Consider the following 24,021-nt stretch of genomic DNA (forward strand, 5'->3'; position numbering starts at 1 on the left):
CATTCACTGTAATCACCTGGAGACGTGCCAGGGACTTGAGAAAGAGAACATCTCTCTACCCCTCCCTTTCCCCATGGTTGTCACCTTCTGACAGCATCACTCTGTTACTTATTCTGCTTGCTCATGCACTGTATTTGCCTTGAATCTCATACACTCTTATAAATTCTTACTCTTAATTTGCATCTTTCCTCCCACCCTGCCCCACATCCTTTAGCACACAGTCTGCCTTCTCCCTCTTCCCATAATACTGCCAGAAGCATTGTCTTACTGAGCTATTCTGGCACTGGACACTTGAGCTGTTGAAGCGAAGAGCTGGCACACGATGAATTACGCCTTGGATGCTGAGAACACACTCATAGCCACGCTGGCCAGACTGTGGCTGAGGTAAATTTCTGGCCTTCAGGGTGATGGGCTTCACCTCACCAACAGGGATCAGAATCTCTTCAGTAGGGGACAGCTGTGGGCAATCCTAGAGGAAAAAAATATATATATATATATATAAAAATCCAAGTAATTGCAACCTTTGAATACAAATGAATCTCAGGGTTAAGGAGAAACTACATCTCAGTAACAGGTCTTGATGAAAAGCAAGTATGACTACAAAGACACTAAATATACATGTTTAGATCTTATTATTTTCAGCCCTAATTTTTTGGGACAATCCTTTTGATTCAGAGCAGTTTCAGATTAAGGCTGGAAATAAATGAGCCATTCTGTCACCATACAATCTATCTCTAATTTAGTCAGTCAATCTACCAACTGGATGGGCAAGAAAGAATGTGCTTCTCTGGGATGATTAAGTGAATAAAACAAATGAGCAACAAATGTCAAGAGTTCTCATTTGCTTTAGCAGTTAAAATGAGGCCACTATAAGGAAGTCTTTGGCTGATTAAGCACAAGATGTAGCTGAGCCTTTCCCCACTTACCTTAAGCCCCGTGCTACTTGAGGAGAGTAGCTCGGGGTCCCCCGGCACTCCCCACGAGAGGGGCGGCGACAGCGCAGCCGCCCCAACGCTGCTCCTGTCGCGCCCCCTCAGCGTGAGGCATCCCTGGCGCTCTTTCAAAGGGCGCCTTTTGATGACCCCGCGCAGAGCGCGGGGTCGTGGGGACACCCGGGCGTGTGCCTGGGATGCCGCGCGCTGGGAATTGCGGGCAGCAACCCTCGGAAAAAGGTAAGTGGGGAAAGGGCCGCTGTTTCAGTTACAAGATTTTGCTTCACTTAGAGATGGCTGTTCCAGTTTCACAGATTACTTCACATATATTTTCACACATGCACAGGTGTCTCAGTTTAGAGCAGGGGTAGGGAACCTGCGGCTCTCCAGATGTTCAGGAACTACAATTCCCATCAGCCTCTGTCAGCATGGCCAATTGGCCATGCTGGTAGGGGCTGATGGGAATTGTAGTTCCTGAACATCTGGAGAGCCGCAGGTTCCCTACCCCTGGTTTAGAGTAAACCTTTTCAATATGGTTCTGAACACTCTCCTAAAAGCTCCTTTACTCCAAAGGGTCTCATACTGGATTGGGACAGATTAAGCTCTGGGGTTTCACTAAATCCCCTCTTAACTCTGCCAGTTAATCCAAACAAATTCAATTCAAATCACCAGCAAACGATGACTCACATCCTAGATGTGGCGGACACACTAACACACTTGCTGGCTAGAATGAGAGTGGAGTACTATCACTAAGCACTTTTGGGTCTAGTTTGTGGCTGGACTTCTGGAATTCCTATATACACTAACATGAGCTGTGAATGGAAAATAGGCAGAATAAATATGTAATAAATCAAAACCTATTTTGAGCTCCTCAGAAGAAAGGCTGGATACAATCCAGCAACAAAAAAATCAGGATCTAAATAAAAATTTAAATTCTCTTCACAGAAAGTCCACCTGACCTCAACAAATCATACAAATTCAAACACTCAGAACCATCACTGCTTATTTTCAGATGCAGGAGCACAGCTTGTGCCGACTGAAAGCAAGTCCATTCATTTCACTGATAAATGTTTGCTCAGCCTTCTTTAGCTTTGATTCCAGTTCTTATAATGTTTTAGCTTCTGTTATTAGCTCAGGTGTAGATAAATGGAAAACAGATGATGTGTGTTATGGGAGACCCAGTAGTTTTACCCAGCAGTTCCATAAACTTTTATGACAACTTTTGTATTTGTTTTATTTCATTTTTAAGATTCATCTTGTCAGAAATGATTTTCAGATCAGGTTGGGGAAACCATGTGCAGTCACAATGGGAAAAGGACCTCTTTTTCAACATAATGATTTTATGAGCTGGAGGAGAATATTTGTGACTAAATGCTTATCCCGTGCACACTTGGACTTGCTTTCAAAACAGTTAATCTTACACACAGAATGACCCATAGAAGAACAGGAGGCCCCTTTCTCTAGGGTGCCACTTTAACTTAACTAGCAGATGCCTTTAGCTGCATGATAAATGATCCTCATGTCTCTAGAATTTGGATATTAAAGAACAATATTTTTAAAAATATAGGAATACATGTGAAGTCAATATAAAAACTTTTTTATTAAACGTGTTGAACTCTGCTTATATTGCACTTTCTTTTAATGGCTTTTGTACACTTTTGCTTTGCAGTAATGCATCTAATTTGTGTCTAGGTATTACTACTATGCTGTTTGCACAGCTAATAGCACTATATCAATACCTAATAACCAAACGAAATGTTAGCTCACTACAATGAAAAAAGACACTCTTGGAAATACTCTGAGAGGGTAGGGAAAACAAATCAGTTTCATTGACTATCCTGTTCTCTCTTAAAACAAAATAGAAACTTTGAGGAGTCGCAGGGCAGAGGGGGCGTGTCCCCAGGCCTCGGCGACGCGCCGGAGGGCCGCAGGGCAGGTAGGTCTACTGGACATGCGGGGAGGGAAGACGCCTTGGAGCCGCTGCCATTTGCACGGCAGCAGCTCCAAGCTGCCGTTTTCCATAAACCTCGCTTGGGAAGCGAGGTTGGAAAACGGCGGCTTCGCACCGCTCTGGCGGCGCGACTCCGAAGCAGCTGCGCCCCCTGTGCAAACGGCTCCCTGGGGACAGCGTTTTTGCCGTCCCCAGGGCGCCATATACGGCCCGTGCGGAAAGGGCCATATTTTTATTTTGGCTTTTAAGCAGTTGTGTTCTCTTTGGTGCCAAACAGATACTTGACCAAATACTGATTTTATGTTTTCAGTTGGAGGCTTCCTTTCATCCTTAATCTACCCAGAAGGCTGAAAGTACAATGTGATAACACCTCCAGCTTCACCCAATGCCGTGTTATTTATTCAGATCTGCCTGTCATTCTACACAGGATGGTGACAAGAAAGATTAAGACTGTTGTCCGCAACATCTTCCCCTCTCACTATCCTTACTGAAACTCTGGCCCCTTCTGCACACGCAAAATAATGTGTTTTCAAACCACTTTCACAACTGTTTGCAAGTGGATTTTTCTATTCCGCACAGCTTTAAAGAGCACTGAAAGCAGTTTGAAAATGCATTATTCTGCATGTGCGGAATGAGCCTCTGAAAAAAAAAAGCTCTGAAAAAGCTCTGAAAAATACAAAAGTCAGCATACTGTTTGGTCTTATTTTGTGTGGCTGTAACATAAGGTATTACTTGGCTTTTCTTTTCGTAAGTTCATCACAGCTTGTGTTAAAAACCCAGATGTAAACCCAGGTATGAGTATGTTAGAAAGAAAGTTATGGTTTCATTCTAGCAAGCTATCATAACTCTACAATACTTTTTCCACACCAGGATTTTGTAACTGGCTTACTTATCTGTTTGATTCAACTCATCTTCTAAATGCACACGTTTCTCCATTGAAGAACTTAGTGAACTAAGGATTGCTATTAAGCCCTACTGTACTGTAGTGAAAAGCAATCATGCTCAAGCATAATGGTTGCATCTGTACTACTGCAGAAGGATACTGGCAGTGAAATAAGTATGCAAGTAGAAAAACTGATCAGAGCTTATAGTTTATCAGGGAATGGAAGAGTTAGAGCCCTGTGATCCCTCTCTTCATCAACATGTGTGTTCCCCCACAGGCCTCAACACAAACAAGTGTACAGGAAGATAAGATCTGTATCAGTAGAAGAGTTGTGAGTTTTTTCTGAGGAACACATTTGTCACTGTGTGCTGGGGAGAATGTAAATTGGCTTCTGTGATGTCATAATGGGCTCCTACTATCATCACAAGTTGATTGGTGCTTTCCATACATGGCTAATGTACAGCTGCTGCTGGTGAAGAACTAACCTGCATGCTATGGAAGTGACTGTCAAAAATGCTATGTTATTTCCTGTTTCTAGAGCTACATCTGTACTTTCTACTTCGCTACCAGGAGTATATCACACTGTACATACGTGTTAGCCTTTGGAATAGAGGCTACTTGCTTAGCAGGAGTATTGAACTGGGCTGCCAAAGGGATTTTTGAAATGCAAATATTTTGACAGAAAAAGTATTGTAAAAGACGGTCTGCATAACAGGAGCTGGTAAAGGTGGCACCAAGATAAAAGTACATGTAAGGTAGTTTACTATCATGCCTTTTTATATTTCATGCTATTATGCATGCCCAAGTTAATGGTGATTTTCACTACTTTTTTAATTTGACTTTGAGGACCAGGAATAACAGAGAACTATAACCCAAAATTAAAGGCACCTAATTATCTTTTTGTCTTTTAAAATTTCACAATATCACATTTAAGAGTCATGCTGTTTTGCTAATATGTGCATTATTATAAGACAAAAACCCTGCATGCAGCTTAGAACACCATTAGAGCAGAGGGACTAAAAAAGAACTATGCAGTATGATCCATTATCTTTGCAACCATACAGTATTTGAATGTATCTGCAGAATGCAGGAAAACAGTTTTCTTTTAGATGGACATGGGTGAGAGTTCAGCACGCCCCCGCTCCCCGTATCAAATCTTGTACAACTGGAAATGTTGGTCAGAAAAGGATTTCTGTTATCATTAGATACAAGGAGGATATAATGGGGTTTTAGCAAAGGTTTCATTGGGAGGGAAATGTCACATTGGGATACTAAGTGAAAGTAAAGAATCAGTCAGACTGTGAATACACTTGACTCTAGGGACAGGAAAGAAACTGTAGGCTTTTGCTGTTTGACAGCTTCAGTGATTGTATTAATAAAGGGATCTACGAATGCAGAAGGATATACTACAGGATGCAATTTTACCAACTGTACAGGGCACTTGTGGGTAGTACATTGCTACTGGCCGTTTTCACTTAATTTATCAGATGAGTGAACGAAGACACAGGACCTATAGGGGCCTGTGGTTTGCTTGAGTGTGCTTAGAAGAGAATTCTGCTGGGCACTGCTCTGTGGCTGTCTGGTGCCATTTTTAATATCAGGATTTGGGTGTTATTTATAGTGTTAATGGCACTGCCTGAAAAGCTGTTGACTTAGTATACATAGGGATTAATCCACATATTCATGTTAATATGTAAGTGATCAGATACACAAATAGCCCCACATGTATGCTGCACACATAAGTCAGCGACCACATAGGAAGGTGTTTCTGGTCTGGAAGGCTGATGGAAGCTAACTAAAGTTGGATACACCCTGGCGTGCCCCCTCCTGAACCAGCATGTGCTTGGATATCAGCACAGCTCTTGGACACAGCTTCCAGGTATGGTCACTGCAGAACTGTATGACCCCCACATGCCGGCATCTTTGCTCTCCCCACGGTCACTGGGTTGGTGAACACACCAGCATGGCCCTCTACTGCTCCCACAGGCTGATTTACTCCCCCCCATTGGTGTTAGGCCCAGAATTACCAAAGTGCAACAGCTGGACTTAGAACTGTTGAAAACTGCACCAACAAATCTTCATGAGGCTTGAATTTGGCATTCCATGTTAAAATGGCATATCATCAACTATTTCACATTTTAATTCTTGTAGGTCATCATATTGTGATACAACAGGTTTCATGAGAGAAGCACAGGTGCAGTTAATCTGTGATTGGTATGCAATTTTTTCTGCTCCTGCAAATCCTATTGAAATATTCAGCATCAATCATCCACTACAAACTACATTTTAAGGGAGCTTTCAGGGAACAGTGCAATCCTCTGAGAGGGTAGTCTGTAGATGAAAACAGTATGTTAAAGAACATAGCGATAGTTTACCTTCAAATACTGTATTCCCCCACCCTCCAAAACAAATACCTACTGATGCCCAAGACTGTCTTTCTAAGCAGAGTAAGAAAGATCTGGAACCTAAAAGGGATACAAAGTGAAGCTCCTTATGGGCTGCCTGACCTTTTTTCCACCCACCCTTGTAAGCATTAGTTAATTATGTACACTGATAATTGCCAACCAAATTGGCATGTGATCTAAAACCCTGCTCTCCCTCTGCATTGTTGATGGCTCCATTGATTTGGTTAACATAATTCCTAATTTACAATGGTGGAATCCAAAGAAGAATGTGATCCTTTAGAAGTTGGCATAAGATAGAGGAAATCCAAAGGAAGAAGGAGCATTTAGCAGCTGCTGAATTTCTATTTGTCTTTTCTGTAATCCTGTCTTTAGTGAATCCAGTTCCTTATTTCATTTTGTTTCTGGCCTTTGCTTTGTAAACAGACAAGTGCATTTTCACTCTGATGATTAAATATTACAACAAATTCGAAATGCAATTTATATCAACCAATTTGTTTTGCGTAATGTCCCTCTTTGCATGTTCAGCCCCCGCTTTATCTCAGTACAGCCAGTAATTTCAGTGACGGTTTTGTCCCAGCATGAAAACCTCCCCCTCTTTGCTCCTTTCACAGACATAGCCTTGCTTACCCTTCTGTCTTGTTCAAAAATCTCTATGCTGTCAAACAGTTATTGCACTCCCAGTGTTTGGAATCCCTTTAGTAACAGCTGTTGTTTAACAAAATGCAGGATCCTAAACTATAAGGTAGCAAAGGAAGGAATGAAATCTGGAAGAAGTATGAAGAAGTGGATTAATATCTAAGAAGTCATAATTCAAATGCAGCAAGGATGTTAACTGTGTCCAAGCAAGATTACACTGATGATCGTTGATTATACTGCCTGCACCATGTAGCGTCAACCACTGAGATACAAGATTTTTTAAAACTCAGAGTATAAAAAGTGTACTAGGGACGTTATAATGTCTTTCTGAAAAACAATTAGCAACCCAAAATGTTCATATTGTTCTGGAATATGCCCTTGACTGGATCATGGCCAATCACTTTAAATTTTCACAATAGGTTCTTCATGTTGCAACTTTCACTTTAGACCACCTGATGCTAGTAATTTCACATGCAACATGAATTTAATCTATAATCTTCCCAACAAGTTCAGAAAAACTAAACAAAGCTGAGACCTTCTTCACCATTTTTATAGACCCCTCAGCCAACACATTCCTATTGCCCAAATAAAAACTCAGATTATGAAGAAGAGTTTGGATTTATATCTCAGCTTTCTCTCCCATAAGGAGACTCAAGGGGGCTTACAAACTCCTTTCTCTTCCTTTCTTTCACAACAGACACCTTGTGAGGTAGGTGGGGCTGAAAGAGTTCTCAAAGAACTGTGACTAGCTTAAGGTCATCCAGCAAGTTTCATGTGAAGGGCCCTTTCCGCATGACAAAATGAATGTGGGGTGCAGCTGGGATATATGAGGCCAGTGCACCCCCGGACCCTTTGCACAGTGCTGGGTGGGCAGCACTGGAGTCAATGTGGCTGGGCGATGCACTTTCACACGGAGGTGTGTCTGTTGTGGCTGTCCCCAGTCTTCTCCACAGCATTGCAATGCAGCCAGCCACAGACAACCCCAAGAGTCATACCAGGTCGGTGCTTTCCTGGGTGGCTATGCAGAAGAGGGGTGGGGGGAGGGAACAAGAAAGCCGCAACCAAGTAACGTGCCTCCAATGTGGGGCCCTTCACTTGGCAGCAGATCCAACTCGGCCTTCCCCCAAAGAATTGTGGATAACGTGATTGTCATTTAACCCACCTTGTGGCCATTAGCGCAAGTGAGGAGCAGGCTAGACCCATTTTTGAGGCAGGAACCGTGCAAAGTTCCCACCCAGCACGGTTTTTTCCCCACCCTTAACCTGTGTTTATTGGCCCATGCAGAAAGGGCCAAGGGGAGGGGAATCAAATCCAGTTCACCAGAAGAGGCAGCTGTTCATATGGAGGAGTGGGGAATCAAACCCAGTTCTCCAGATTAGAGTCCATTGCTATTAACCACTACACCATGCTGGCTCTCAATCAGATCAATCAGAACAAAAAGTCATAGTTCAACTGTTTTGGCACACAGGTTAATATTCAGTCCTGTTTTGTATCAACAAATATTGGTTTCAGCAACCTTACTCTTTCCCCTCCTCCCCTACCCATCCTACACAGTGGTTCCTGATTAAGGGCAAAGCCTAAACACACCAGGAACTCCCTTGCCAATGGCTAATATTGCAGTGACTACCACCTCCTTCAGGTACTTGCAGCTTGCTTTTCACATGAATCTTTTTGTTTATATCAAACCTGAGACCAGTTTAGCTGAGCCCCCTCACCCAAACTGACACATTTTCCCAAACAATTCAGGGTCTAACAGAAGTTTTCTCTCACAACTGGCAGCCTTTTCATACCTAACTATGCCTCTGTTGCTTGTTACTAGAGTACCGTATTGTAAAATATACTAACTATATAACTAATCTATCCATCCCCTTCTTGGTAGTTCTTGTATTTCACACCAGTATTTCTCCTTCCACAAACACCACCCACCAACCACATACTGGAACATTCTCCCAGTAGCCCAAGTACTGACCCACAAAGCACCAAGTTTAAGTGTAAATAGAATGTTCATGTAATTAATTGCAGGAGCCCATATGGTTAAACAAAAAAAGTTTATTTTGGAGAGCACTAGCATTCTTGGACTTTAAGAGGGTGAAGTGTGTGTGTGTGTACAGGGAGAGATAGGACTATAATCAGGAAGTAGGGATGCCAGCCTCTATGTGAGACCTGAGGTTCCCCCAGAATTACTGCTTAACATCAGATTACAGAGATCAGTTCCCCTGGAGAAAGTAGATAATTTGGAGAGTAGGACTATGGGAAAAGTTAAGGAAATATAGAATAAAAGGTGAATGTATAATGAATCAATGGTTAAGACTCCACGAAATAACGAAAGGGAAGATTATAGGAGCAGTATACAAATATATAGTAGAGGATAAAGAATTCATGATAAGAACGTTGATACAAAAATGGGAAAAAGATGATTTCTTAGATGAAGAAAAAATAGAAAGAATATTGGATAGTATGAAGAAGATAAAGATTGAAAAATATGTGGAATTAGAAAGAAAGGTTATACTAAAATGGTACAGAACCCCAACACAGCTAGCCTATATGATTAAAGGATTAAGCCCAAAGTGTTGGCATTGTGGAGAAAAAGGAGCATATTATATACATATGTGGATAGAATGCAAAGAAGTGAAAAAGTTTTGGGAGAACATTTTAAAATATATAGAACTACTGGTAAAAGTAAAAATTGATGTAAATAAAGAATTATTCATTGTGGGGATAACAGACGACATTAGAGTGAATAGAAGGTTGGAACCAATGTATCAAATAATGATTAGAGCAGCACACGCAGTGTTGGCGTTGGGCTGGAAAGATAAAAAAAGGACAGTTTCAAGATGGTTGGAATATATATGGGGACAAATACAGCTAGAGATATTTGAAAGACTAGCAAAAAATATTTTATGGAAAGAAAAAATAGAAGATATTAAGAAGATATGGACAGTGTATAAAGAATGGATTGAAGAAGCCGGATTTAACGAAGAGCCATGGAATAAGAGAATAAGAAGAATGAACCTCCTGCTGCTTGCATGAAAAAATTAATAAAGCGAAGGGGGGAGGGGGGTGAAAATGGAAAAAATGTATAGATGAAAGAAAAATATTAAATGTAACAAATGTATGAATACTCTATACAATAAAAAATTATCAAAAAAAAGATAATTTGGAGAGTGAACTTGGTGGCATTGTACCCCATTGAGGTCCCTGTTGCCCACAGGCTCCATCCACAAATCTTCAGGAGTTTGACAGCCTGAATCTGGCAGTCCTACCCCATCCCCTTGAAGACTTGCAAAGGCACCATCAAGAAGACTGCAGCAACAGCAGAAATGTTCAGTGCCATGAAAGCTCAGTTTTTGGTTTGTTTAAGTCTGGTCTCCTGACCCTAATGAAGTTCTGGAATATTTTTCATTTTCATTACCATTTTCTAAACAATGCTTATCACAATTAAGGCAAGGGGTTCAACAGCTGAAGTTGCCATATAAAAGCAAAGCACTATGCAATACCGCTCAACTCCTGGACAACTGCTTGTTTAATAGATATTTTAAAATCCCACCTTTCAATGATTTATTAATTAGGAGATGAGCTGGAGTACAAAAATATTTTGCTGTGATAAGGCAAATCCAGTGCTTAGCATTACACTTTAATAAGCTTTCAAAGCCTGTATTACAGCAGACTTTGGGCATTTTGCCAAAACTAACTGGTGGATAATTCTGAACTGAAGACTTCTCAGCAAACATGTTAGAAATGCCTAGTTCAGTATTTACCAGTGAATAGAAAACCAACCAACCAACCAACCAACCAACCCTAACCCTAACCCTAACCCTAACCCTAACCCTAACCCTAACCCTAACCCTAACCCTAACCCTAACCCTAACCCACCTACCTACCTACCTACCTACCTACCTACCTACCTACCTACCTACCTATCTATCTATCTATCTATCTATCTATCTATCTATCTATCTATCTATCTATCTATCTATCTATCTATCTATCTATCTATCTATCTATCTATCGTGATACATTCAGGAAAGCAATTTTCCCTAACTCCATTGCTAAACCATAAAAGAAAATTACATTTAAGTTGCACTGTATGAATGCACTCAGAATTTTCCAAGATGCACATCTACCTGAGATCGAAATCTATGTTTTGACTTCTGTTTTTAGATTTAAAAATGTCTGTCCCATGATGGAACAAAAAGAAGAAGTTGTGAACCCTATTAACAATACATGGGACATGTTAAAAAGGACAGCTTGTTTCATTTTCATGAGCATGCTGAAACAAACATGCACTTCATTCTAAGAATCACTGTGGATATCAATACCAGGTATGAAGAACAGTTTAATATTAGGAATATATTATCGTCCCCCTGACCAAAGTGCACAAGAGGATTCTGAGATGGAAAAAGAAATTAGAGAGGCCAACAAAAACAAAAATGTAGTGGTAATGGGTGATTTTAACTATCCCCATATAAACTGGGAAAATGCATGTTCAGGTCATAGTAAGGAGAGAGCATTCCTGGATATGCTAAATGACTGTGGCTTAGAGCAGATGGTTGTGGAACCAACCAGGGGAGAGGTGATCCTAGATCTAATTCTATGTGGGACCCAGGACCTGGTGCAGGAAGTCAGTGTTGTTGAGCCGATAGGGAACAGCGACCACAATGCTGTCAGATTCAGTATCTCAGCATGCGAACAAGTGGCAACTACTAATGTAGTTACATTCGCCTTCAGAAAGGGAAATTTCTCAAAGATGAGGGGGATAGTGTGCAGGAAGCTGAAAGGGAAAATCAAGAGAGTCATCATCATCATCAACCTTTTTATTGGCATAAATCAAGAGAGTCAAAACTGTCCAGGATGCTTGGAGGTTATTTAAAAACACAGTAATAAAAGCTCAGCTGGAATGTGTTCCACAGGTTAGAAAAGTCCAGTCCAAAAAAAAGCCACCATGGTTAACAAGAGAGGTTGAGGAAATTATCAGAAAAAAGAAACTGTCTTTTAGAAAATGGAAGTCCAGTTTGACTGATGAAGAATATGAGAGGGAACACAAATGGTGGCGAAAGAGAAGCAAGTTAGCTGTAAGGGAAGCAAAAAAGGATTATGAGGAACGCATGGCTGCGAACATCAAGACCAGCAACAAACAGTTCTTCAAGTACATCAAAAGCAGGAAGCCAGCAAGGGAAGCGGTAGGCCCGTTAGATGACAAAGGAACAAAGGGTGTGCTAAAAGATGGCAGGGAGATTGCAGAGAAGCTGAATGAATTCTTTGCATCTGTCTTCACCCAAGAGGAGGTGAGGAACATTCCTGTACCTGAACCAAGCTTCTTAGGAGGCGAATCCGAGGAACTAGCGAAGATAGTGGTAGACAAGGAAGAAGTTCTGGCAGCCATTGATAAACTAAATGCTACCAAATCCCCTGGCCCAGATTGCATTCACCCAAGAGTTCTTAAAGAGCTCAAGCATGAAATTGCTGATCTTCTCACTTTAATATGCAACTTATCCCTGAAATCAGGCTCCATCCCTGAAGACTGGAAGATGGCCAATGTCACACCAATCTTTAAGAAAGGATCTAGGAGGACCCGGGAAATTACAGGCCAGTCAGTTTGACATCTGTTCCTGGTAAATTAGTAGAATCTATCATTAAAGATAAAATTATAAAACATGTCGAAAAGCAAGACCTGCTGAGAAAGAGTCAGCATGGCTTTTGCAGAGGCAAATCCTGTCTTACAAACTTACTAGAGTTCTTTGAGGGTGTAAACAGGCATGTGGACAGGGTGAACCGGTGGACATTGTCACTTGGATTTCCAAAAGGCTTTTGACAAAGTTCTCACCAGAAACTGCTGGAGAAAACTCAGCAATGAAGGAATAAGAGGGAAGACCTCCTATGGATTAAAAAAACTGGTTGAGAAACAGGAAACAAAGAGTGGTGTAAATGGGAAGTTCTCACAATGGAGAGATGTCGGGAGTGGTGTCCCCCAAGGATCCGTTTTGGGACCAGTGCTCTTTAACCTATTCATAAATGACCTGGAAGTAGGGGTGGGTAGCGTGGTGGCCAAGTTTGCAGATGATACCAAATTATGTAGGGTGGTGAGAACCACAAAGGATTGCGAAGAGCTCCAAGTGGACCTTGATAAATTAGGTGAGTGGGCTCAGAAATGGCAACTGCAGTTCAATGTAGCAAAATGTAAAGTGATGCACATAGGGGCAAAAAATCCAAACTTCACATACGCGCTACAGGGGTCAGTGCTATCAGTCACAGACCAGGAAAGGGATTTAGGCATCTTAGTTGATAGTTCCATGGGAAGGTCAACTCAATGTATGGCAGCTGTAAAAAAGGCAAACTCTATGCTGGGGATCATTAGGAAAGGAATTGATAATAAAACTGCAAAGATTGTCATGCCCTTATATAAAGCAGTGGCGCGACCGGACTTGGAGTACTGTGTCCAGTTCTGGTCACCGCATCTCAAAAGGATATTGAGGAGATAGAAAAGGTGCAGAGAAGGGCAACAAGGATGATTGAGGGACTGGAGTACCTTCCCTATGAGGAGAGGCTGCAGCGTTTGGGACTCTTTAGTTTGGGGAGGAGGCGGCTGAGGGGGGATATGATTGAAGTCTACAAAATTATGCATGGGGTAGAAAATGTTGACAGAGAGAAATTTTTCTCTCTTTCTCACAATACTAGAACCAGGGGGCATTCATTGAAAATGCTGGGGGGAAGAATTAGGACTAATAAAAGGAAACACTTCTTCATGCAACGTGTGATTGGTGTTTGGAATATGCTGCCACAGGAGGTGGTGATGGCCACTAACCTGGATAGCTTTAAAAGGGGCTTGGACAGATTTATGGAGGAGAAGTCGATTTATGGCTACCAATCTTGATCCTCCTTGATCTGAGATTGCAAATGCCTTAACAGACCAGGTGATCGGGAGCAACAGCCGCAGAAGGCCATTGCGTTCACATCCTACATGTGAGCTCCCAAAGGCACCTGGTGGGCCACTGCGAGTAGCAGAGAGCTGGACTAGATGGACTTTGGTCTGATCCAGCTGGCTTGTTCTTATGTTCTTATGTTCTTAAGGATACAGTTGTGCAAAACATAGTACAAGTGGTAAGTGTCAGGAAATAAAATGTAAATGAGATGTATCACCATACTAAGGCATATGTTTGGAATGTTTTTATTGAACGGTACTTAATGTTTCAAATCAGATTTCCTAGTAAATTCTTGTAGTATGCTAGAATAGTGTTTATGTTCCACTTTGTGTGTGTGTGTCAAATTCTTCTATTTCCTTTGTAATGAATAAGTTTTTGTATGCAAACAAAGGCTGTGTGTGCATAACGAAGTACCACTGGATTATGGTTCTCAGATGAAAGTACTGGGCCATTCTAATTTCAGAGGAACTTGAGACCATAAGTCATGAAAACCAGTGGTGGAATTCAAATAATTGAACAACCAGTTCCAGTAGTGGGATTCAAATAATTTAACAACTGGTTGTTTACAAGCACCATTTTAACAACCGGTTCTGCAGAAGTGGTGCGAACCTGCTGAATCCCACCACTGATGGAAACCCTGTGTAGGCATACAAGAACATACTTCAAGTGCTGGCTCTCAGATTTAGGACCTAAATGGCTTGGGACAGGCATACCTGAAGTAACATTTTTTCTGAACTGTCCAATCTACAGTTACGATCTACCTTCTAAGCTAGTATCTCTGTGCCTCCACCTGCAGAGGTCAGGTGGGTGGTGACCACAGACAGAACTTTTCTGTGTCTTTGGAACACCCTTGAAGACCACTTGGTGCTAACTTTAATCCTTTTTAAGTCTGAGGCTTTTAATGGAGGAGTTCCAACTCTTTAGGTGGTTATTTTGTTCTGTTTCTAGACAGAGGACTGTTTTATTATTATAATGTTATATAGTTGAATGTTGTACTACCCTTTTATGTCCTGTATTATTGATAATTTCTGTGCTTTTAAAAATGATGTTATTGTATTTTTATTTTTGAGTCATCTCTGGAAAGGCAGCATATAAAAGTTCTGAATAAATAAATTAGGGCACATGGTGTTTTGAAGTCTTTTCAGTTATGACTTCTGACCTTAATCCTACTCTAATTTGCTTCTGAATATTAGGGTAATTTGAAAAATATCCTGGCAGTTTTGGGATGCCAGGTAGAAAAATTACAAATACCTCTGCAACTAATGGATGTTTAATAACAGAAAATACAGTGAGATCATATTTAAGTAAAGTTATGTCCTCAGAGGTCATAAAACTTTCCTCAAACACCAGGGCAGTGCATAAAGTATATAATCAGGAAGCAGAAGTGAATAATTAGCAGTACTTTATCACAAATTTTTGCGGGAAAGTTGAACTCATAACAATGTTTTATACATTTGCAAAATATGGTAGACATTAAAGGTCACAGAGATGCTTCAGTTTTTTTGTTGATGCTGCTGACAATGATTATAATTACAAGGAACTTCAAGTCAGGCAGAAAACACAATCAGATATGGAGATTTCAAGGTGAGATTATTACTTCAATGTTTCTGCTGAAAGGTAGCAGAACCCTCCACTTCAACCTTTCAAAGCCTTTGAATATGCTGTCTGCTTGTTTCAGTGTTATGTACACAGAAATCATGTTCACTCCACCCAGAGGATACCAAAAAAGAAAGCAGATGCCCAAATCTGGGTGAATAATTTTTATTTTTTTCCTGTTGAGATGAGACCACAGGAACACAGATGAGAACACAAACACAGAAACCTGAGTTTGCTGCATGCTATTCCCATTTACATAGATATATATTTTTATCAACATAAACCTGGCAGTGAAACAATGACACATACATTCTTCATAGAAATTCCTTTCATGTTATAAAATTAGACTCAATATCAATATCCACGGTAAAAAGCTTTCTTATAAGCACTACAGGGTGGGGAATGCATATTATTATTATTGTTTAATATCACAGCTGCCATTTCTTTAGCTGGTTCATTACAATTCAAAATTTACTAAGAGGACTAGGATGTTGTAATGAATCGGTATAATATTCGTGCGGATCCCAGCAGGGCTGCCTTCTGAATGTGACAGATGTTGATTTTGTCAATTTGAAGATGTTTCAAGTCCTGACCTTGCATTTTTGGAATGGTGCCCAGAGTGCCGATTACCACTGGGACAAACCTCAGCTGGTTTATGCCATAATCGTTGTATCTCTATTTTCAAATCGGGGTATTTAGTGACCTTCTCATGTTCTTTTTCAATGATCCTGCTGTCACCAGGTACTGCTATGTCAATGATGGTTATTTTCTTGTGCTTGATCACTGTGATGTCCAGTGTATTATATGCCAACACTTGGTTTGGATTCGAAAGTTCCACAAGATCTTGACCTCTTTTTCCATGACTTTTTCTGGACAATGTTCCTACCAATTTTTAGCTGTCCTAATGTGATTCTTGCATAAATTACAGTGGATCCTCTTGGCCACAGAATTGTGCCTCTGTTTGTACTCAGTCTGGGTGATCTTTTTGCAGCAGCTGAGTACATGATCTATAGTTTCGTCAGCTTCCTTGTACAATCTGCACTTTGCATGATCTGAAGATTTTTTTATTCTGGCCTTGATTGTATTTGTTCTAATAGCTTGTTCTTGAGCAGCTAAAATCAGGGATTCAGTTTCCCTTTTCAGAATTCCAGTTGTTAACCACAGCTAGGTCTTTTCATTTTCCACTTGTACTTGATCGTCTCCAGAAATTGAATGTGCATTGCTTTGTTGTGCCAGCTTTCAGTCCTTGTTTTCATTACATTTTTTTCTGTATTCCTGTTTGGTTTTATGGGCTTTCAGTAAATGTCTGTTCTTCACTTCAGTCAATGCCTGTTCTTGACTTTCATTTTGAATTCATTGTGATATTACTTCTGTTTCCGCCTTTCAAGTCTGTGCTTGGATGTTCACTGTGATCCCTCTCTCCTATATTCTTCTAGAACTTGTTTCCTTTAATTTTCCCTAGGACTGTACAGAATGCTTTGCATAGATATTGTGGGTTCTGAATCAGTCCATTCATATCCAATAATCATTGAGTGGTACTTGACAATCTCCCTGAAGACCACACACCCTTCATTACTCCCTAAAGACCAAACACCCTTCATTACTGAAAGGATGTTCTTGCATCCAGGAAAATACGACCTTTGATAAAGCATTCAGACATACATGGTGTCATGGATATCTGAGAAAGAATATGTATCATATCAACAAAGTTAACACCTTGCGACAACTGATTCTCATAAGGTGAATTGTGCTATTTTTAGTTAATCCTTCAAAGAAAATGTGTGTCACATATCATCATTGCCTTAACAGGCTGACTTGCACTGATGTAAGCACACAGTTGTTTAACTGTGTTAAATAATAATTTGTCTGGAGTGCAAAAGGCAAAGAAACCATGCAGCGCAAATTTACTTGAGTGACTGAAGACAGCAGAATTGCCTCCAAGCATTATTGGAAACAAGGTGGTGAAACATGAAAGTGCCACTTTTTCAGTCATTTTGCAAAGTATAACCTTACTTTAAAAGCTTCAGGTCATACTCACTCTGACATAAACAAACAATTGGTAGCAACATGTCAGGGTTCATACCATTGGTTAACATCAGGCAAAAAGTGTGATTTTAACCTATTAGGAAAAAAAATAGTATGTCAAAATTATTTTGAAGGCAGGATTCTGTGTTTACAATCCATCTTGATCCTCAACTTCAGTTTGTATGTGTCCTTTTTTTCCCCCAAAGAGCACTCATTTGATTGCACTAGTATCATTTTTGTTAGCTTCTGAAGACAATTTGTCCTCTGTTCACAGCAAGGGTTTCGTTTGTGAACATTTCACTAATATATTAAGGCAGCTGTAGGAACAGCTTTGCTAGCAGGGTGGTAATGAAAGGGTGGTGCAGAAAACAAATAAACAAATACAACAAAACGTAACTGAGACATTTTTGGACTTTGTGAATTATTTTCTACAAACTGCTTTTAACATAATAACTGAATTCTACTTTATTTGCAAACCCCATCTCATTTTTCTCAGAAAGGCAAAGCACATTAGACTGTTGAGCTGGTTGGGCAGGCAGGCATGTGGAACAATGTTCCATTTGTATTATTGTGTCTTACGCTTAGCAAGAGAGATCTCTCAAAGTAGCACAATAGATTTGCTCAACATATGCTAACTAGAGAGAGGTTAACAGAAGCTTTGCCAGCTATGCAGGACAGGAAGGAAGTGGCAGGGGGAGTCACAGAGGCAGATTTTTCACAATTTAAAGAAGTTTTTCTTCAGGGTCATCAAAATAAAACAAAACTGGCTAATGTTCAAGAAAGCCAAACCTCCTATTGCTCTTAGTACTTCCCACTTGGACAGATTTTTAGTCCAGTTTTTTGAATACCCTGCATGGATGTATAAAAAAGTTCTGCGATACCAATTAGAAAAGAATTTCTCCAGAGTTCAATTCCCAGATATGTCACAGTTTTACTGGTCTGGAGAAATTACACTTTCCCCCATTCATTTTTTTTTTAACCAGGGTAATGAGAGCAGCCTACAGCAATAGGAAACTTTGCTGCTATTGCTTTCAAGCTTGAAAACAAATTCCCAGAGTTAAGGAAAATGAATGAAGATAACCCCCACTGGACAGGAAGGAAGATGTATCCTCACGAAAGCACAGGAAAGATAAAAGATAATAGTTCCCTTTTGCCATCTTAAAAAGATATATCTTGGTTTTACATCTGGCTTTTTAAAGCTTTTGCTTTGTCTTTAGAATTACGAACTTCTCTTTGGGCATCTTCTATGTGCACAGAGAAACTTCAAATGCTCTGAAGTTTCTGACATCACAAATTGTCTGGAGTTGTTTTTGGTAAAAGGTATCAAGGAGGGAAAGTGTGCTCCCAGTGATACTTATGTCTGCCTCTTCTCTGTTGCCAAACCCTGCTGATGTTCCCAGACATGCAATCCATTTTAGGTTATATTATCTCCTGGCATCTTTCTAACCAGTCAAGTGTATGTTGTTTTGGACTAGTGTTTCTTACTATGCAGCAAAATTCTTTTATAAAATAAACTTGATTTTGCCTTTATAACTGAGTGCTTTATTTGCTTACATGTCGTTTCCTTCCCAGTCTGGCTCTTCCTTTAAGAGTATGAATGACAAGTGCTTAATCCTGCCATAAGTGGAATATATTTGAAATTCACAATCAAACACAGAAGCTGTGTTTGTGAAAAATACTGATGGATTCTTTAATCTCAAAAGGCCTCATGAGCAGTATCCTATCTCATTTTCATTTAATGTACCAACCTGAGTCTGCTGGCTTAAGCCACCCTCCAGACATATCCACCTGAGTTTGCTGGTGTAAGCCAAGAATCCACCTTTCACATACCATTGAGGTGCACACCCATTAATACCTCAAGGTACTTTACACTGAGTAAGATCACTGGTTTATCAAGGTCAGTACCATTTACTCTGGCCAGCAGTTGCTCTCAAGTCTGAAGGTGAAGCTTTACATCACTTACTAGCTGATCTGTTTAACTAGAGATGTCAAGGATTGAGCCTGGGACCTTTGACTTGGAAAGCAGATGCTCTACCAATAAGCCACAGTCCCTTCACACAACATTTTTATGGAAGCTGCTGTCATCTCCCAACTTCTGCTCCCACAATATTTTAACCCCAGGAGATTGCTGGAGTGGGTAGGAAGGAAGGAACTTCAGCAGCAGGGGTTTGGTCTATCTAAGGAAGAAGTCTACACAATAAGGTCTAGTACCAAGCTTCAGCACTCTATTTTCCTTGGCTTTTTTATTCAGTGACTCTTTAAACATGTGGGCTGTTGTTTGTGATTTCTCTATTTCAGCCTAGACCATGATCACAAATGTCTATAACTTGGAGCAAAGGTTGAGCATCCACAACACCATTTTAAATTTCTGCATGAAGAGAAAGCACATAACAGCTGGCACTGCACCCTCAAGTGCTCCTTCTTTGACTGAAGACTAAAATAGACTGGGAAATAGCCACTGTACAGATTGAAGTTGCACTGCAAAGGAGAGTGGGTTTAACTTTTTCCCTATAATAGTATTAACCCACAGAGCAAAAAAGATAGGCACCTTCTTGTGCTGTTCTAACCACGGGACTCCTATGGTTGCTCTTACTATTTACTGAACACTGAGGTCTCATCATGGATCTCTCAGGCCCCTTCTGCACAGCAAATGTATAATGGTTTGCAGTCAGGATAAAGGAACCAATTTTCCTGTTTTCACGTTCACATGCATCTGTGCAGGCAACGATTGGAGCCCATGGAAACAATCCGGGTTGCTGTTGCACCTTTGCATGGAGATACATCTATTTTTTTAATTACTTCCCACCAGTTTTTTAAATTACTTCCCACCAATTACTTCCCACGCAGGCTTGCACAAATGAACCCCACAGCCATGTCAGAGTTCCACGATATGACTGTCTACACCTGCATAGCTATGTAGGTACAAGCTACAATTTATTTTTTTTAAGGGTGGTAAATAAAGCACCTCCTGCCTGGCTGTTCACTCCCAAGTGGCTGCAACCCAGGATTTTTTAAGACTTGCTAGTTTAGCAGTTAAAAAAAAAATCTGGGTTGGGGAAATTACACGGGGAAGACTCATTTTGGGGGTGGGATCTGTGCAAAGTCCCCCCACGGATTTTTTAGCATCCTACATCTGTGTTTATTGGCCCGTGTGGAAGGGGCCTCACAGATCTAATTTGGTCCTCAGTACTTTACTTGCAATGTAAAAGCACTTACATATACACTCAATAATGCACTTTCAATCCACTTTCAATGCACCGTACTGATCATTTGCAAGCAGATTTTGTCTTTTCACACAGTAAAATCCAGTTGTAAAATGCATGCTCTAGAAACCTCTATGTTTTGCTGTGGCTGTGACAATTAATGTTGCAAACCTAAAAGCTAAGCATGGATAAGACCAATGTATTAGTTTAGAGTTTGTGATTGAGTAAACATTACTGTCTAAAATTGTGGAAAGGAATTTCTGCTCGAACAGAAGTTGATGGGAATTATTTTTTTCTTGTATCGATCAAATAGGTGCTATTTACTGTCCTCCCCAAACAGTGAAACTTTCACAGGCTTTCTGTTCTAAATATACCTCTTGTCTTTGGCTTGAAAATATGCTATGCATTCCTGAAGGTTTGGATTCTCCATTTTCTAAAAGCCATGTCAGGCTCTAATACTGAAACACCTAATACTGAAATAAGACCCAACAAGGAATTAAACAACTTACTTTTACTGTGCCCCTTTGGAACACTTCTTCTTTACTTTTGAAATTATAAAATCTCATGAGAATCACACCAAAAAACTATGCCACTAAAAATAGTCCATACCTCAGAAACATTGATTCGCCCCTCTTGAAATGAGCATGTTGTGGGATCATGGGTGCAGAGGTTCCGATATTTACACCAGTGACAACGAAAAGCACTGTTCACACAAGAGAGGCACCTGTCAGGAAAGGAATAATAGACCAAGTTACTCTGTGTGTGTGCGTGCAACATTTTTTTAAAATTGCTGTCTCTATCTATGATGTGTGGATGCAGGTAGGATCTCATGTGATCTAGCCACTGGAAAGAGTATAAGTTGTACACTTACACAAAGCAGACCCTTCCCTCAAAAAGTACAGCCATAATAATCCACATGCTCCATGTGTTGGATTAGCCAGTTATCCCCAAGGGCCAAGAGAATTTCTTTGAGGTTATACTTACTGAATTGCCTTGTAAGTGGGTCATTTTGCCTGCTTTGTATTTCACCTTCAAAGAGGGAACTAACAATTGGACTTTTAACTTGCTTTCACTTAAGCCCTAACTACGAGTGGTAACATGTGGGCATCGAGCAGATATGGTAGAGTATATTGGCTAGCATTTGGTTGGTTTATTCAAATTAATCTTCTGTTGATTACCAGTCTGCAAGGGCTTAGTAAGGGAATTTTCTCGGGACTGGTTGCCCCACTAACCACCTAAACCCTCAGCCCAAAGCTCTCTGGCCTGGGTAGAGGATGGTAATACTGCAAGGACCTAATTGGTGTATCTGAAAGTGCAGAATAGGATTGACAACTCTGGGTAGGGATATAACTGGAGATTCAGAGGTGGAGCCTTGGTGAGGGGCTAATGCTATAGATAATGCTATATCCACCCTCCAAAGCAAATTTTTATTCTGGGGGACTGATCTCTGCAGTCTAGAGATCAGTTGTAATTCTGAAAGATTTCCAGGACACACCATGATGTTAGCAACCTTTTCTCAGAAGCTTTTAAGCAGGAAGGGACTGCCAACATAGGGGAGGAAGCCAAAAACACCTTTCCAAGTTTAGTTAACCTAAATTGGGTGAGTAGGGTTTCACAGTTAAATAGAGAGTTAGATTGCAGATCAGTTGGTCAATAAAGATTTGCCTTAGCTTAGTCCAATACAGATGTCTTGTGTCTTCATTCTGAGGTGAAGAAAAAACTGTAAGCTGTACTGAGTTGATTTTTATGATATGAGGTTGAAATATTTTTGTGTCTTTTGTAGTGCAATCCAAAGACCACATTTCTAGGAGTAACCCTCCTCAAGTAGGATTATGAGTAGACCTGCTTAGGAACGTAGTGCTACTTTCTAAAACTAAATGTCTACCACCAAATTTCTTTTAATTTGAATATTTGAACACTTTGAACATTTATTTTTAACTGAAACACTAGATATATAAACCATGACTATCAGTTTTAAATCTGTACATTGAAACTGGTAAATAAAAAAAGTAAAGTTTTCTGTCCTGCAGGAAATCTGTTGGCAACCAGATTTTGTTATTATCTTATTTTTCTCTTGAAAGTTTCAAGTTTCACATTGCATTAGATGGACGATGTATAGCCTTACCTGGTGTCTTGAAAGTTTACTGTCTGCAACTCATATGTGACAGCAGCAATAACATTTTAATGCCATCTAGTGGGTCAGCTGGAACTCAAGTAAAGACTGCTACAATTCTATTGTATGATTGCTCCAGATTTTGCCCGGGGCTTTGACTATCCTCTGCCACGCATGCAATTTTTTTTTCTCCTACCACTTGAGATGGAGTTTTTAGCCACTTTTTTTTGCCTTGGGATATTTTGAGAGAAGCAGTTCCCAAAGGGACAAAACTCTAAACAGTATTTGAATCATGAACATTTCTGCTCCCAGTATGGAAGAGCCTTTTCTTGTACTTCTATTAATAAACAGCTTTGGAGGGGAAAAACAGGAGAATTTTATACTTGCAAAGGCCAACAGCAGCTTTATGATCTAAGAATTTAGCTCCTTGCACTAGTTTACTACTTTAATGGCACAAAACCTTATTTTTCTTCCCCTTCCCAGAAACTAATGATAATACAGCAGATGGTCAAGGGAAGTACCAGTCACAGTGATAAAGTACTTCCTTTGGAGTCACTGAAGAAACAATGTTACAATTTATCTGAAACGAGGCACATGGGAAATCTTGCCATCTTGTGAACAGAAAATACCATAATGCCAATCTGAAGAGGATGGGTGCCTCTCCCCCTTATTATGGTAAAACACACATTGACTATATCCTAAAATGTTTCTTTTTTCATACTTTTGTAATGACCTTAATATTGAAGGAAGTTCATTTTATTCATATAAATGCAAATCTGAGGAAAGTAGCAATATGAAGAACTGGGAGCTGAACATATTTAATCACTCATGTGTTTGACCCATTTCTCTCCCCAAAACACCTGGTGGGCCACTGCGAGTAGCAGAGAGCTGGACTAGATGGACTTTGGTCTGATCCAGCTGGCTTGTTCTTATGTTCTTATGTTCATTTCTGTTGGTAGGCATCTGAATGTGACCTGCTCTTTATTTCTCAGTTCTAAGCTAGAAATGGAACACCCCTCTCAGAAAGCTATTCCCATGGAGCATGAGCTTCTCGTTATGCCATGCAGCACCCCAATACAATTTTCTACTTTTTCAGCTGGGAATAGTCTCCTCAAGGCTCCCTCCTATTTAGACGGGAATTACATGTGTGGTGAAAAGCTCAGGAAGAGTGAAATGTGATTGTCAGTCCATCATCATGCACAACCGTTAATCAATTCAGAAACCTAGCAGAGGTGCACTTTCAGTTGTGTTCTTGTTTTGTATGAGAAAACTCCCAAATTACCACCTTAGAACATTGGCAGTCAGTCTTGTCTTTTTGTTCATTGTGGGGGTGGGTGGTGACTTTTATTGATTCCTT

General features: G+C 40.3%; 1 protein-coding gene across 3 annotated transcripts in view; it reads right to left on the reverse strand.

The window, feature by feature from the left end:
* Positions 1–24,021, reverse strand: part of PLXNA2 (plexin A2) — a 533,025-nt gene that overhangs the window by 160,069 nt on the left and 348,935 nt on the right. For all 3 annotated transcript variants that reach the window (XM_048496018.1, XM_048496021.1, XM_048496020.1), the window contains exons 9-10: positions 21,161–21,275; positions 269–469 (exon numbers count right to left, since the gene is read on the reverse strand). In XM_048496018.1, coding sequence (XP_048351975.1) covers positions 269–469; positions 21,161–21,275 — 316 coding nt within the window. The remainder of the gene's footprint in view (positions 1–268; positions 470–21,160; positions 21,276–24,021) is intronic.

Source organism: Sphaerodactylus townsendi, linkage group LG05 (genome assembly GCF_021028975.2).
Source record: "Sphaerodactylus townsendi isolate TG3544 linkage group LG05, MPM_Stown_v2.3, whole genome shotgun sequence".
Taxonomy (NCBI): Eukaryota; Metazoa; Chordata; class Lepidosauria; order Squamata; family Sphaerodactylidae; genus Sphaerodactylus; species Sphaerodactylus townsendi.